Source organism: Micromys minutus, assembly GCF_963924665.1.
Source record: "Micromys minutus genome assembly, chromosome: 27".
Classification (NCBI taxonomy): domain Eukaryota; kingdom Metazoa; phylum Chordata; class Mammalia; order Rodentia; family Muridae; genus Micromys; species Micromys minutus.
This window is the reverse complement of record NC_137962.1, coordinates 18,937,924-18,953,440: the sequence shown is the minus strand read 5'-3', so window position 1 is coordinate 18,953,440 and position 15,517 is coordinate 18,937,924. Positions and strand designations below refer to the sequence as shown.

Below are 15,517 nucleotides of genomic sequence, written 5' to 3'. Positions count from 1 at the left end.
CAGACGTGTGCTTACGTTTGAGATAGGGTCTCCCTATGTAACCCTGCTAGGCCTGGAGTTCTATGTAGACTAGGCTGGCTTCAGTTCTCATAGACTTGCCTGTCTGCCTGTGCCTGGGTATTAAAGGTGAGTGCCACCATGCCCATCCAGATGTGTGCTCTAACAGCCTGAGACCGAGCTCAGTAGTATTGTGTACTCATTCAGCAAATGTTTTTTGAGCCTTTGCTATTTATTTGTTACTAAAGCTAAGACAAATGCTTGAGACAGGTCTTGCTACCGTGACCTCTGCAGTTGGTCCTGTGATACAGATGATACCAATTTTTCTTCTGACCTCATTTTCAGCAACCAATTTGTCTCCTCCTTCATGGAGAAAATGGAAGCTGGAATTTCTTCAAACTGTCCCTCATTCACTTCCCCAAAACAAGTTTCCCCACCAGCCTGCCCCATCCCTCTTCCTAGGAAGAAAACCCTGTTCTTCCCTTTGAAGGCTGGCTGCCCCGTTCTCACTTGACTTCTCTTTGTTCTTTGTTTTGATGTGATTTTTTTTCCCTTTTATCTTCAGCCTGCCTTTGGTTTCCTCCTTAGCTTATGAGCATGTTCCCAGTCTCCCTCTCCCCCAGCCCCATTCTGAAAAACTGCTTCCTTCTCAGGTCGATGACCTAACTAGTATGGTCCTTCCCAAAGTTAATGAGCATTTACACCCATCTTTATTCACCTCCTCAGACCACTTTGTTAACACCAACTCTTTCAAAACTTTTCAGTTTGCTATTAGCTCCTGGTTGCAGGCCAACAAATTCTTTGTGTTGCAGTGTGCTCCTGACTGGTGATTTCTTCTCTTTAAGCTTTCTTGTGGTAGAATGTGATGCTAATGTGAATGTGGACCAGTGAGAGGGCTCAAGGGTAAAGGCCTTTGGCACTTGCTGATTCTGACAACTGGAGTTCAACTCCTGGGATCCATATAGTTGACCGACAGGACAGACTCCTTGCAAGTTGCACTCTGACCTCTACAAATGCAATACATAAATAGAGTGCAATTTCTTTTTTAAAAAAGCCAAAGGCTGAATGGGGGGAGGCAAATGTGGACGTGCATGCCTTTGGAAGCAAACAAAGGCAGGTTGATAATTGTGAGTTCAAGGCCAGCCAGGACTACACAGTGAGACCTTCCTTGCTTCAAACAAAGCAAGTTATAAGAGGCCAAAGAGACAGTTAAGAACCCAGCTGAAAGCTGAGTGCATGCCTTCAGTTCCAGCACTGAAGAGGCAAGCAGGCTAAAGAAAGGACCCAAGGAGCTGAAAGGGATTGCAACCTCATGGGAAGAACAACATGATCAACCAACCAAACCCTCCAGAACTCCCATGGACTAAAACACCAACCTCAACCTTTGTACACACATTGAGAGACCTATTGATCCAATTGCATATGTAGCTGAAGATTGCAGTGTCTGGCATGTGTGAGAAGAGGCTTTTGGTCCAGGGAGAGCATGTTTTCCCAATGTAGTGGAATGCCAAGGCAATGGTGTGGAGAGGGTGATTAGGAGGGAGTACACTATTGTTAAGGCAAATGGAGGGGGAGAGGGGATAACATTTCAAATGTAAATAAGAGTATCAAAAAAGTGAGACAGGCAGTTCTGTCTTGGTCTACAAAATGAGTTCCAGAACAACCAGAGCTACTACAGAGAAACTGTCTCAGAAAAGAAAAAAGAAAAAAAACAAAAAAGAATGCTTGCTGCTCTTCCAGAGGACCCATATCTGGCAGCTTTCAACTGCCTGTAACTTCAGCTCCAGATCTGACCTCCTCTTCTGTCCTCTGAAGACACTGTACTTAAGTACACAAACTCACAGGTGGAAACACATATAAACATAATTAAAAGTAAAAGGACGGGGCTGAAGAGATGGCTCAGTGGTTAGGAGCACTGGCTGCTCTTCAGATGTCCTGAGTTCAATTCCCAGCAACCACATGGTGGCTCACAACCATCTGTAATGAGATTTGATGCCACCTTCTGGTGTGTCTGAAGATAGCTACAGTGTGCTCATAAATAAAATAAATGAATCTTAAAAAAAAAAAAAAAAAAGCAATGTAGAATAAAGCCATCTGGCTCAATGACTCAACAGGTGAAGGTACTTGCCTGCCCCTAAACCTGACAACCTGAGTTTGAGCCCTGGCACCAACCAACATGGTAGAAGGAGAGAACCTGAGGGTTGGCCTCTGACTTTCACGTGTGTGCTGTAGCATGCACATGTATATACACACAGCATTCAAATAGGTATAAAGAATAAATATAACTCAAATGTGGTGGCTTAGATCTATAATCTCAGCACCCAGGAGGCAGAGGCCAGTGGACCTCTGTTAGAGAATAACCCAGTTTACAAAGTGGCACTCTGGAGTATATACTCCTGTGTGTGCATTTATATATATGGTGGTGTCAGTCAACACTGGTAAAACAGAATGTGACACTAAATCACTTGTATCTTCTCCAACCCCTCTAGTCTCCTTCAGAGACATTACTTCCTCTGACACTTAAACGTAGGTGTTCCAGCCTAGGTCCTTTATTGTCATCTACTCTAGCATGTTCACTCTCCCCCCACCTCTGTCTCTGTTGTCATATATACACACACCCCTACTGCCTGTGCCAAGTCCTGGGATTAAAGGCATCTCCCACCATGCCTGGCTTTGTTTTTATTTTTTAAGTTGCCTGGCTAGCCTTGAAATCCCTCTGTATCCCAGCAAACCTTGTATCTCCCACTTCATCCAAGAACCTGAGATTACAAACTTGTGCTATCAGCCCAGATTTTCTTTACACATACACCCAGAGAGACAGAAGGAAGGAGAACCAAGAAGAGGGAGGTGGATGGGGGATTGGGTTAGGAGGTTGTGTATATGTGTGTGCATGTGTGCAGGCACAGGTGTGCCAGTGTCTGAGAAGAAAATGCTGGCTCCTCTGGAGCTCTAGTTACACATGTTTCTGAACTGGAAACTGAACTTGGGATCTTCTATAAAAAACAGTAGAACACCCTTACCCACTAAGCCTGGGTTACCTGTGTACCTGTGTGTGCAGCCACAAAGCTTCTTTTTTCTTTTTCTGATGATGATTCTAACCATGGTTGTCTGTTTCACACACAAACCTGCCCCCTGCCACCACCTTGAGACAAGGGCTCACTCTAGTTTTAGAATGATTGACTGTGTAGCCCAAGATAGCCTCCAACTTGCAGCAGTCTTCCTGCCTCTTAATTCTAAATACTGAGATTACAGGAATGAGCCACTGTGACTGGGTTCTGGGTTGTTTCTATCTTCAAAAGAAATAGTGACCAGGGAGCTCCCCTTCGGCTCCATCCTTACCCTGCTCCCACTCTGGAGGAGAGGAGCTCCAGAGACATTCCAAACACAAGAAGCCATTTGATCTTCAATTGCCCACATCCCCACTTATCTGATCTGGGGGCTGGTGAAGGAGGACAGCAGGAACTAAGCTCAGCATCCCACACCTTACTAGCACAGCCCTGCAGACTTCCAGAAGGGCCAAGGAAGGATGCTATCACCAGCCCTGTCCTTTGCTCAGGCTGCTGTCTCACAGATTGCCTTCTCTCATACCTGCTTCCCGGGAGAAAGGCCCCACCCACCTTCTGGTACCTTCACCTTTGATCTAAGTTAGGTTATTCTGTAGCTAGTACGGGAACAGAAGCATGAACGGGGAACTAGTCCCGTTTGACCAGCTCTTTGAAGCCAGCTGCTCACAGGTATGGACATAACAGCAGCGTATGACTGACTTCTAACTTGGGGGTGGGGACACAAGGCTGCATGCCTGTCTCTAATGCAGCACAAGCCACAGACCCTTTGTTCAGGACAAGCCCTCTACACACCCTGTGGCTTATTTGTATTTGATAGTACTGCAGTTTAGGACCTTTTGGAGGTGTACTGTGAATATTAGTCATCTGAGGAGGTCCTCTTGCCAGGGACAAGTTTGTTCTATGCCTGCTGACCTCTGGTGGTGAGAATTTTGAACTGCAGGCTCCCTTCTCAGTTGTCAGTCTCTTGGCAAACGATATGCTGACTGGTACATTACTTCTCAGCAATCCAAATCCAAATGTTGAGATTCTGTAAACAGTGTAAAGATTTTTTTTGACACATGTTTATGTAGACATGACTGACCTAGAATTTGCCATGTTGACCAGGCTGGCCTTGAACTCATAGAGATCCATTTGCCTCTGCCTCCTGAGTGCTGGAATTAAAGGCAGGCACCATACCCAGTAAGGAAACATTTCTTTAGCCTCTGAAGTTTGCCTTTGTTTTAGGGAAACATTGTACAATACATAGAATAGAGTCTGGGCTTTGGAGTTATACCCAGGTTCAAATCTCACACTACTTTTTTTTTTTTTTTAATCAAAATGACTGTCGACAGCTCCTCTATGCTGAATCTTAGTGGAAAAAAAATTAGACAATTTAAAAATGCACTATCTCTGGGTGTTCTCTAAAGCACAGTAGATGCTTCATAAAAAGATATCTTCTCAATGGTGGTGGTTTCCTCAGTATTAGAACCCTTAGACATGTATGCAGTGTGTGTGCTTTGTACAGCGTGTAGGAAAGCTCTCTGTAGACCCTAGGCAAGTTCCTGTTACCTCCTGGTTTCTTTGTTCATTATGGCAAAATACACGATGAAATTACCGTTCTAATTATTTCCTTTTACTTTTTTTTAGTTAGTTTTGGGGTTTTTTTGTTGTTGTTTTGGGTTTTTTTGTTTGTTTGTTTGTTTTTTGTTTTTTGGGGTTTTTTTTTGTTTTTGTTTTTTTTTTCCCCGAGGTTTTCAGGCTGGCCTCAGACTCACAGAGATCTGCCTTCCTCTGCCTCCTGGGTGCTAGAATTCTAACCATCTCCAACATTTTTCTCTTTCTAGAACTTTATTTTGGATGTCTGGAGAGATGGCTTAGCCGTTAGGAGCTGTTAGGAGCACATGCTGCTCTTTTTTTATTTCATTAGCTTGGGTGTTTGACTGCTTGTATGTCTGAACATCACATGCATGCTTGTGCCCATGAAGGCTAAAAAAGGATGTCTAATCTTTTGGATCTGGAGTTACAAACAGTTGTGAGCTGCCATGTGGGTGAACCAAACCTGGCTCTTCCACGAGAGTTCCAAGTGCTTTTTTGATCACTGGGCCATCTCACCAGACCTACTCTGAAATTTTCCATATCCTTTCTGATTTTTGAGTTTGAAAAATGAGACCAACTTTAGTTCATCTGTGAAGTCTTCTCTGTTCAGGATGCTACAAATCTGAGTTCTCAATCCATGGGAACCATTTTGGGCTGAGCTGAGTGTCCTAAACTAAACATTTGACATCTTTCTGAAAAAGACGGAAGGTCCAGCACCTTCTTCCAAGGTCAGTAAGGGGTAGAGATTTCGGAGTTAATTATCACAGGGCTCTCAGCTGGACAGCCAAGGACCTTTCTTACCCGCTCTGCAGAGAAAAGAGGAGGTAGTTGAAGAAGGAGATTGGTTCTCTGCTCCTCCCTTTCTCTCCCGGTTTTCCTCACACCCACCTCTCCCCCACAGCAGCCTTCTCCCCCACAGAGACAGGGATAGGACAGAGGGGGGCGGAGTTGGGGATTGAGGGCTTGGAAACCCCACCGTGCCCTGTATTTGTGGGAAGCCTTTGCTGGGGTAGCTGTGCTGGTTCATGCTGGCATCCTTTAGGAGGATGCTGGGGACACTGGGGCTTTGGACACTACTTCCTGCTGCTACACAAGGTAAGTGTCTACAAGAGAGGGGCGGGGTCTTTACACCATTCAGGGAAGGAAAAGGTGTACTTGAAGCAGCAGCCACCATTTGTAAGAGGCCAGTGGATAAGTGGATGAGGAAAGGCAGAGCTGCATGTTTCCATGGTGGGGCTCAGACCTCTGGCCTCTGCTGGTCTGACTTGGGATCTAGACATCATATTTTGTCCCTCGGCTGCTGCTATCTGTCCCTTGCCTTTGCTCCCTTCTTGACTCCCCTTTCTTCACCTTGGACCTCAGTATCCCCAGACAGGAGGACCTGTGTGTTCTTTGAGGCTCCTGGAGTGCGGGGAAGCACAAAGACACTGGGGGAAGTGCTAGATGCAGGACCAGGCCCCCCGAGCATCCGCTGCCTCTATAGCCATTGCTGCTTTGGGATCTGGAATCTGACCCACGGCCGGGCACAAGTGGAGATGCAAGGTGAATGAAGAAGCACATGGTTGGTGAGAGCAATGCTAGGGGAGAGGCGTGTACAGGTTAAGGGAGGCAGCCAAGAGGAAGGGGAGAAGTGGAATGTGTAGAGGGAAGAAAGTATTCAGATGCCTTTGATAGAGAAGAGATATGTTCTCAGTTCCCAAACCTTACCGAGCTCTCTCTCCTTTCCTCCTTCCCCTAATCCCACCCGTTCAGGATGCAGAGACAGTGATGAACCAGGCTGTGAGTCCCTCCACTGTGACCCAATCCCCCGAGCCCATCCCAGCCCCAGCTCAACACTCTTCACGTGCTCCTGTGGTACTGACTTCTGCAATGCCAATTACAGCCATCTGCCTCCTGGAAACGGAGGGGCTCCTGGCCCCCAGGAGCTTCAGGTTACCCCAGGTCCTTGCCTTCCCCGGGGTGCTAGAGCACACAGGGGTCAGAAGCTCAGGTCAGGGTGAGAACCAGGGCCAGTTTTCACCCCACCCCCACCCTAACTTTCCCTCCTCCTGGCCTTGAAAATTTGGTTGCCCTGGTGACTGGGAGATAAGGGGACTTGTGACCAGCAGGGGGTGGTTTGGAGAGTAATCTCTTTGCAGAGGGGAGAGGTTCAGTGCTCACCCACATGCCTTCTTCCCTTGCTATCCAGGTGGGCCCATCTGGATGGTACTGCTGCTGTTGGCAATGTTCCTTGTGCTGCTGCTGGGTAGCATCATCTTGGGTACTACCCTCTCCCACCCCTCCCTTAGGATAGCATGGCAGTTCCCCAAAGATCCAAGCCTTCTCCAGGCTCTGCTTCATCCCCCAGGCCTGGGGTTTTTTGTTTTGTAGCTCCACACTGCCTTGCTAGATGCTGTCTTCCCACATAGCTCCCTTGATGTCTCTGTCCTGGGCCCCCTACCCTAAGGCTCTTCTCTACTTCAGCCCTGCTACGACGAAAAGCCTGTAGAGTTCCAGGTGGGTCAGACCCAGAGCTAGCCTCAGCCGGAGACTGCAGTGAGGAGCTACCAGAGCTGGCTGAGCTGTGCTTCTCCCAGGTGCTCCAGGGAAGGAGGGTGGGTTTCCAGGGCTCCTGCAGGTTCTGCTGGAGAGGAAGCCCTGAGGCCCACACTCAATGCAGCCTCTCTACTAGGTAATCCAGGAAGGAGGTCATGCAGTCGTCTGGGCCGGTAGGCTTCAGGGAGAGATGGTAGCCATCAAGGCCTTCCCCCCAAGGGCTGTGGCCCAGTTCCGAGCAGAGAGAGCTGTGTACCAGCTGCTAGGCCTACAGCATGACCATATTGTTCGCTTTATCACTGCTGGCCAGGGAGGCCCTGGCCCCCTGCCCTTTGGGCCTTTGCTGGTATTGGAGCTGTATCCTAAGGTGAGCAGCAAGAAACATCTGTAGTCTATACATGACAGTCAGGCCTTACTCACTCATGCTTGTTCTCCTGCTTCATACTTTCCTTAGAAAGAAGAGGGAAATGTGTATATATATATACATACATATATATATATATATATATATATGTATATATATATATATATATATATATATATATATATATATGTGATCTTTTTGAGGCAGTTTCTCAGTTTCTCAGTGTAACCTTGACTATCTTGGAACTTGTACTGTAGATCAGGCTGGCCTTGAACACTCAGAGATCTGCCTGTTTCTACCTCCCAAGCGCTGGGATGAAAAGCATGTTTCACTCCTCCCTGGCTAGAAGAGAGCCATTGTTAAATACATACCCAGGAAATAGCTTTCTAAACTCATTCATATGTTCACATAACCAATATTTATAAACTGTGTGGCAAAGCACTTCTACATAGCGAGGCATACATGGTCCCTGGTTTTACAGGTGTCATAGACTAACGGGTCATAAAGATGGGTAAACATAAAAGGAAGTCACACATGTCAAGTGTGCTGAGAGATGGAACAGGTCACTGGGGACAGTAAGAAATAACGATAGAACTCAGCCTGAGGGACTGTTGAGACGACTCAGCTGGTAAGATGCTTACTTACTGTGCAAGCCTTGGGGACCTGAGTTCAGTCCCAAGAACCCAAGTCAAGGTAGAAGGAGAGAACTCCACAAAGTTGTCCTCTGACTACCACAGTGCACTCTGGTGTGGCCTCCCAAAGACTCCCCCTCTGATGATAATTTTAAAAATGTGTAAAGGTGTTTTTCCTGCACACATATCTGTACACCACGTGCATACCAGGTGCCTATGAAAGTCAGGAAAGGGTTAACTCTCCTGGGGCTTTCAGAGGAGCTGTGGGTACTGGGAATGAAACTCCAGCTCCCTGAGAGAACAGCCAGTGTAACTGCTGAGCCTTCTCTCCCAGTTTTAATAAAAAGAAAAGCTCTATGTAACCCCCCCAAAATGAGGCGAGCCTGGAGTAGGATTTGACCAAAATCCCTGTTATGATTCTGTAAAATCCACCCACAGTCACCCAGCAAGAGCCAGGTATGCTCCTCCCCACAGTTACCTGGCACTATAAAAGGGGCTGCTTGCCCCTCCTCTCTCTCTTGCTCTTACCCCTTTGTCCCTTCTCTCCCCATCCCCTTTCCCTCTCTCTTCACATGCTCATGGCTGACCTCTACTCCTCTCTTTTCTCTCTCAGCCCCTACTGTTGGGATTCTGTAAACTCCACCCTTCAATTACCCAGCAGTAGCCAGGTATGCTCTGTCCCAGTGACCTGACACTATAAAAGGGGCTGCTTGCCCCCTCTTCTCTCTCTTGCCTCCGGGCTCTCTTGCTCTCCTACCCCTACTCCTCCTCTTCCCCTTCCCTTTCCCCTCTCCCTCCACGTGCTCAGTGCTCATGACCCGGCCTCTTCTCTACTCCTCTATTCTCTCTCTCTCTCTGCCTCTGCCACCCTCTTAACTCCCTCATGACCTGAATAAACTCTATTCTGTACTATACTGTTGTGTGTGGCTGGTCCCTCGGGGGAAGGGATTCCCAACATGGGCCCCTCAGAGGCATCTCTCTTGCTCCCAGGCCTCCCCGCACCTCCATGGGCCATATGCCCCCCATTCTCTTCACCCTTTCCCTAACATTGGTGCTGAAACCCGGGACGCCATCTTTTCACAACATTGGTGCCCTTTGACTTTTCCTTTCAGTGACTTTTCCTTTCATTGGTGCCCCGTCATCTTTTTCTTACACCTACTACCTTCTTAACATCCCTCTCCCATGCCCTGAATAAACTTCATTCTATACTATACCATCATGTGGCTGGTCCCTCAGGGGAGGGGATGCCCTAACATGGGTCCACCAGAGGCATCCCCCTGCCCTGCCCCCACGCCTCACCACACCTCCATAGAACATATCCACCCTTTCTTTATCCTTTTTCATCTTTTTATAAACATATCAATCCCTGTACTCATACTTGAGAGGCTAAAATGGGAGCACTGAGGTGAATTCCAGGCTAGCCTGGGCCACATATGACCCTGACTCGAAGAAATAAGACAGTGCAGTGGGACACACCCTGAGCCCCAGCACTTGGGAGGTAGAGGCAGGCATATTCATGTCAGTTCAAGGCCAGCCAAGGTCTTACAAAGCAAGACCCTTGTCCAAAACAAAAGAAAATAAGAGCGAAGAAGTGGGGCTGCATGGAACCTGGCCTGCTTAAGACCAGGGCGCATTTTAAGTCCTCCAAGAGGCTCTAGGCACTTTGAACACATTCACATTCTTCACCTTCAGAAACATACTATGAGGTGGAAATCCTCCATGGACGGGAAAAGACTCAGGATATGTGACTTAAGAGTCTAGTTCCCCACTGAACTGCTGCCCTCCTGATTATCCAACGTCAGCACCATCTGTTCCTTTAAGCGAGATCTCCGCCCTGTGCCTTTGCCCTAATTGTACATCAGCTCCTAACCTGCTTAAATGCAGTGGCTCTTTCCCAGGCTTTATCAACCTCCACACCTCTTTCATTGCTGAGATCTTGAGTTCTGGAAAGTTCCCCCTTTTGACCACATTCTTCCTGAGCCTATTAAGAAACAACTTTCTGGCCTGGGGAATATAGCTTAATAGTAAAGTGCCTGCTGTGCCTGAGGGTCTGAATTCAGCTCTTAGAAATACGTTTAAAAAGCCAGATTTGGGGCAGGAGAAATAGTTCAGTACTGGCTGCTCTCCCAGAAGATCCAAGCTCCCAGCACCTATGCCGGATGCCACAAATACCTGTAACTCCAGGGGATGCAGTGCCCTCTACTGGTCTCCATGGGCACCTGCAGGCACACACTCACATAAAGTCACAATACCCACACTTAAATTTTTAAAAGTTTATTTTTATTTATGGGTTTGTGCTCCTCTCTCTGTGTGGGTATGTGCACGTGAATGTGGGTTGCTTTCAGATTAGAGGCATCAGACTCCCCCTGGAGCTGGAGTTGTAGCAGTTTATTGATAAGAGTCCTCAGAGTTGAACTCTGACCCACCAAGCACTGACTCACCTCTCTAGCTTCATAGTAAAATAAATATTTGTTTGTTTGTTTGTTTGAGGTAGCCCTGGTTATTCTGAAACTCTCTGTAAGCCACACTGTCCTCAAACTCACAGTGATCCAGCTGCCTGTCTCCAGAATGCTGGGATTAAAGGCATGGGCCACCACACTCTGCTAAAAGTAAGACTAAACATTTAAAAAAAGAAAGAAAATACAAGAAATCCAGGTGTGGTTGTGCATATTCTAGTCCCCACTCCCCATACAAAAGAGAAAAAGAAGAAAAATCCAGGCATGTGGTACCCACTTGGGAGGTAGTGATAAATTTGTACACTTGCTGGCTAGGCAGCCTACTGAGCAAGCTCCAGGTTAGTAAGAGAACCTGTCTCAAAGAACCCTACAGAGGCATACAATTCCTTCTTGTTTGCTTAGCTTCCTCTGACTTCCACACGTGCTGTGTTAGTTCCCAGTGCCTTAGAGCCTGAAGTTTGGATCATTGCTACATTGTGGCGTTTATTAAATTCTCTGTTCCCATCCTTCTCCCCTCTTCTGAGGCACAGGATGCCTGGGCACAGCCTTGGCATGCTAAAGGTGCTCAGCATGTTCCTGAATGGTCTGTTCCCAGTTGCTTCTCTGTCATTGGCTCCAGCCCCACATCAGGGACAGATGCTCTTGACCACCTTTATCCTAGGTCCTCTGAGTCAGCATATGACAGTGACTTTTAGTCAGACTGCTTGGATCCGCCTGGGCTGCAGCTCCATCCAGGTCTCATTATCTGCCCTCAAGAACGCTTACTCAGCATCCGCTAAAGCTGCACCTCTGGCCAGTGTGGTAGTTTGTGCCTGTGCTGCTGGCACTCTGAGAGGAGAGGCAGGAGGATCGCTGCGAACTTGATGGCAGTCTCTCTCTTTTCATAGTGACTTCCAAGTCAGCCAGGGTTGCATTTGTACCAGGGAGATCCTGCCTAAAAGAAAGGGGAAGGGAAGGAGGAAAAGGGCCAGCAAGGTGGCTCATGGGTAAAGATGCTTCCACCGAACATGAAGGCTTGAGGCAGTCCCTGGAGCCCATTCGGTGAATGGAGAAAACCAACTCTATCAAGTTATCTTTTGACCTCCATACGTGCTATGTACCATGTGGGTACCTACAAACCCTCCACACAAATAAGTGTACTAACTTTTTTTTTTTTTTAAATAAAGGAAGGAAAGAGAAAAAAAAAAGAGAAATAAAAAAAGCCCTACAAAAATCAGGGTAATCAGAATGCCTTCACCCTGGGGGTCCTTATGAGGTCTATAGGAGACCCTGTTCTAAGGGTCTGGGTCACAATAAGTACCCAGTAACACTAAATTAAGGTATTTTTCCTCCTCATTTTGGGCCTTAAATGCAGGAGCTTCCTGCTTCAGCCTCTTCAGTGCTACTACGTCTGGCTAAAATTATAATTTGTGTGTGTGTGTACATGCGTGCTTGTGGGTACGCTCGCGTTCACATACACAGCTTGGCTTCTCCCTGATCTCCTTCCTTCCACCTCCCAAGTGCTGGGGTGGCAGGCACGCAGTGTCACGCCCAACCAGAGTTACTATTTTTGCAGTCACTTTGATGCATAGTTTCATGCTTTCACAGTCTGTAGTGTCCTGACCTGGTTCTGTCAGGGTGTCTCTGTCTGCTGGGGAGGTGCCGGCTGGCTGGCGTGTGTGGGGTCTGTCAGTGAGCTCTCTGCTCCCTGGGATGATCCTTTCCAGCTCTGTGTGCCCTAATCCGCCCGCTGCTTTTCTCCAGGGCTCCTTATGCCACTACTTGACTCAGTACACGAGCGACTGGGGAAGTTCCTTGAAGATGGCGCTGTCCCTGGCTGAGGGCCTGGCATTTCTCCACGAGGAGCGCTGGCAGGGTGGTGAGTAGCCGCCACGGGGAGGGAGGAATCGGTAGCCGCAGGGATAAGTCCAGTTCTCCCTTTGTTTAGGAGAACCACATGACCTATGTCCACAGGCCAGTACAAGCCAGGTATCGCTCACCGAGACCTGAGCAGCCAGAACGTTCTCATTCGTGAAGATAGGTCCTGCGCCATCGGAGACCTGGGCCTTGCCTTGGTACTCCCTGGCCTTGCTCAGCCCCCTGCCTTGGCCCCTACTCAACCCCGGGGCCCAGCTGCCATTTTGGAGGTGAGTGCTTTTGATAAGTGTGCGACCTGAGATGACGGTGGCTTTGAAGAGTGCATATCCATTGCTGTGGCAACGGTGCGGCTTGGCTAGTGGACCGGGCATTGCTGTACTTTGTGGACCAGAGGTTGCCACAGAGTGACTCCTGGCGCTCCACATCTTCTCCAGGCTGGCACCCAGAGGTACATGGCTCCAGAGCTCTTGGACAAGACTCTAGACCTGCAGGACTGGGGCACAGCTCTCCAGAGAGCGGATGTTTACTCCCTGGCTCTTCTACTGTGGGAGATCCTGAGCCGCTGTTCTGATTTGAGGCCTGGTAAAGTCTCTACCCCAGTGTCCCACCTAACAAAGGCTCTTACCTATTCTAGAAGGCGATGATCTTCCCTAGTATTAACACCTGGGAGCCCCCTCAGCAGGCTAGGCTAACAGTCTATGTCTACACTTTCCCTAGACCACAGACCACCACCTTTTCAGTTGGCTTATGAGGCAGAACTGGGCAGCAACCCCAGTGCCTGTGAGCTCTGGGCCCTGGCGGTGGAGGAGAGGAAGCGTCCCAGCATCCCTTGCTCTTGGAGCTGTTCTGCCACAGTAAGAAGCCACAGGCTTGCCAGCCGGGGAACAGGAGCAGGGGCTGAGTATGGACTTCAAAAAACACTTCTCTGCTACAACCAGACCTCTTCTTTCTTAAACACATCGTTCAAATTCATTTCTTTCTTTCTTTCTTTCTTTCTTTCTTTCTTTCTTTCTTTCTTTCTTTCTCTCTTTCTTTCTTTCTTTAAGAGATGTGTTTATTATATATAAGCACACTGTAGCTGTCCTCAGACACACCAGAAGAGAGCATCAAATCCCATTACAGATGGTTGTGAGCTACCATGTGGTTGATGGGAATTGTACTCAGGACCTCTGGAAGAGCAGTCAGTGCTCTAACCACTGAGATATCTCTCCAGTCCCAACCTTCTCCGCCTATCCTGGCCCTCGGTTTACCTTTCCTTCTATAAGTCTCACACAATTGGCTCCACCCACCCAAGACACACACCTTCCGGTGGAGTCTTTTTATTCCTATCTCCTTACTCCACAGTTAGCTCTGTCCGTGTCACCTCCAGAAAGTCTTGTCTGACTTTTCTCCTACTTGGAGCGGAGCTCTGCCCCTTTGGCAGTCTCTTCAATAACAGTGCACCCCAAAGTTCAAACCAGGGCCTCATCATTTTGTACAATGCAGCTGTGGACGGGTGAGAGCTAGCTCTGGGTATAGCAAGGTCAGAAGGGTCAACTGATAGTGAGCACACAGAGCTCTTCACAGATGGTTTCCTGAGATAGCCCTTCTCCCACTCTCCTGCCTGAAATTCCTACCATCCCAGTGTCTGTTGGGTTGGCTAATGGGAGCCAGGCTTTGTCTGTAGGACACACTGGTTGACTAAGAGAACGGAGAGTAAGTTTTCTTTAGCACGTAAGTTGTTGTTAGCCTGAATTATCCTTAGAGGAAAAGGTAGACCCCTTGGAAGGTATCTGAGAACTCTGTCACAGGGAACAAACTCAAGAGGCTGGACTTTAGGAGCTGGGGCTCAGAGGTGCTCCACAAGTGGGGTGTGGAGTCAGAAGTGGTGGGACATGCTCTTAGCAAGCACTCCGAGCAGAACGGGGCTGAGCATGTGGGAGAAGCAGAGACTGGAGATGTCTACTCTGGGTCAGCCATGCCCATAATCTTACTCTTTCCCTCCAGGACCCCAGGGGCCTGCGGGAGCTTCTGGAAGATTGCTGGGACGCAGACCCAGAAGCGCGGCTAACAGCTGAGTGTGTGCAACAGCGCCTGGCATCCCTGGCTTACCCTCAGGTGGCTCCCTCCTTCTCAGAGAGCAGCACGGAGAGCTGCCCTGCAGCTTTCCCCTGCAGGCCTCAGCAGAGTCCCGAGCCTGTAGGTGCCACTGTTCACGTGTAGTAAATGAGCAGCTTGTATGAACTCTCTGTACATGCACGTGGCTGACGTGCACACGGTGGCCGCAAGTTTATTGTCATTCTCTGGGTTTCTAACCATGGGCTAGATATGCTCAGGAAAGAAAATAAAGCAAGATTCTCACCCACTCTTCCTTTCCACCAGTGTGTGTTTACTTCCTTAAGATCCATTTACTTTATTCATAGTATGTGTGTGTGTGAGTTTGTGTGTGCCACATACGTTGGAGGAGGTGGTAGAGGCCAGAAGAAGATGTCAAAGTCCCTGGAACTAACTTGCTAACTTGCAGACACTTGCTTCACATGTTTTGAACTCCACCTGTTAGGGAAAGGATGAAGGGAAGGTATGGCCCATGGAGGTGCAGCGAGGCCTGGGGGGCAAGGGAGATGCCTCTGAGGGGCCCATGTTGGGAATCCCTCCCCCCTGAGGGACCAGCCACACAACGGTATAGTACAGAATAGAGTTTATTCAGGTAGTAGAGGCAGAGAAAGAGAGAAATAGAGCAGTAGAGGAGAAGAGGCTGGCCATGAGCACTTGGAGAGAGAGAGGGGGGAAGGGAAGGGGCAGAGGAGGAATGGGGGGAGAGCAAGGGGTGGGGTTTACAGAATCCCAACACCACCTATGAGAACTAGATGTATTGAAGCACATTTGTAATCTTCATCTTTTAGAAAAATTCCAAGAGTTGTGGCCTGTCCTGGTTATTCCAGCACCATCTAGATATGGGATGACTGCTTTTCATCCAAGGTCAACCTGAGTCATACAGGAAGATGCTGACTCCAAACAGTAAAACCCAAAGTCAACTTACTTATGTGCCCGGAGCAG

The 15,517-nt window shown here is 48.3% G+C and overlaps 1 protein-coding gene across 1 annotated transcript; it reads left to right on the top strand.

The window, feature by feature from the left end:
• The first annotated feature begins 5,668 nt into the window (after positions 1 to 5,668).
• AMHR2 (anti-Mullerian hormone receptor type 2) lies at positions 5,669 to 14,815 on the top strand. Its single transcript, XM_080939172.1, has 11 exons — positions 5,669 to 5,732; positions 6,000 to 6,179; positions 6,390 to 6,578; positions 6,826 to 6,897; positions 7,101 to 7,213; positions 7,309 to 7,539; positions 12,368 to 12,482; positions 12,578 to 12,750; positions 12,916 to 13,063; positions 13,199 to 13,335; positions 14,468 to 14,815. Exons 1-11 carry the CDS (start codon positions 5,684 to 5,686, stop codon positions 14,681 to 14,683), a joined length of 1,623 nt encoding a protein of 540 aa, XP_080795298.1. The 5' UTR covers positions 5,669 to 5,683; the 3' UTR covers positions 14,684 to 14,815.
• Positions 14,816 to 15,517: the final 702 nt, after the last annotated feature.

What these genes read in the sequence shown, in the direction of transcription:
- AMHR2 (XM_080939172.1), top strand. Translation starts at nt 5,684, where the DNA reads ATGCTGGGGACACTGGGGCTTTGGACACTACTTCCTGCTGCTACACAA. An exon ending in TATTGGAGCTGTATCCTAAG is followed by an intron (nt 7,540 to 12,367) that starts GTGAGCAGCAAG and finishes GCTTTTCTCCAG; the next exon opens with GGCTCCTTATGCCACTACTT. An exon ending in GCCCAGCTGCCATTTTGGAG is followed by an intron (nt 12,751 to 12,915) that starts GTGAGTGCTTTT and finishes CATCTTCTCCAG; the next exon opens with GCTGGCACCCAGAGGTACAT.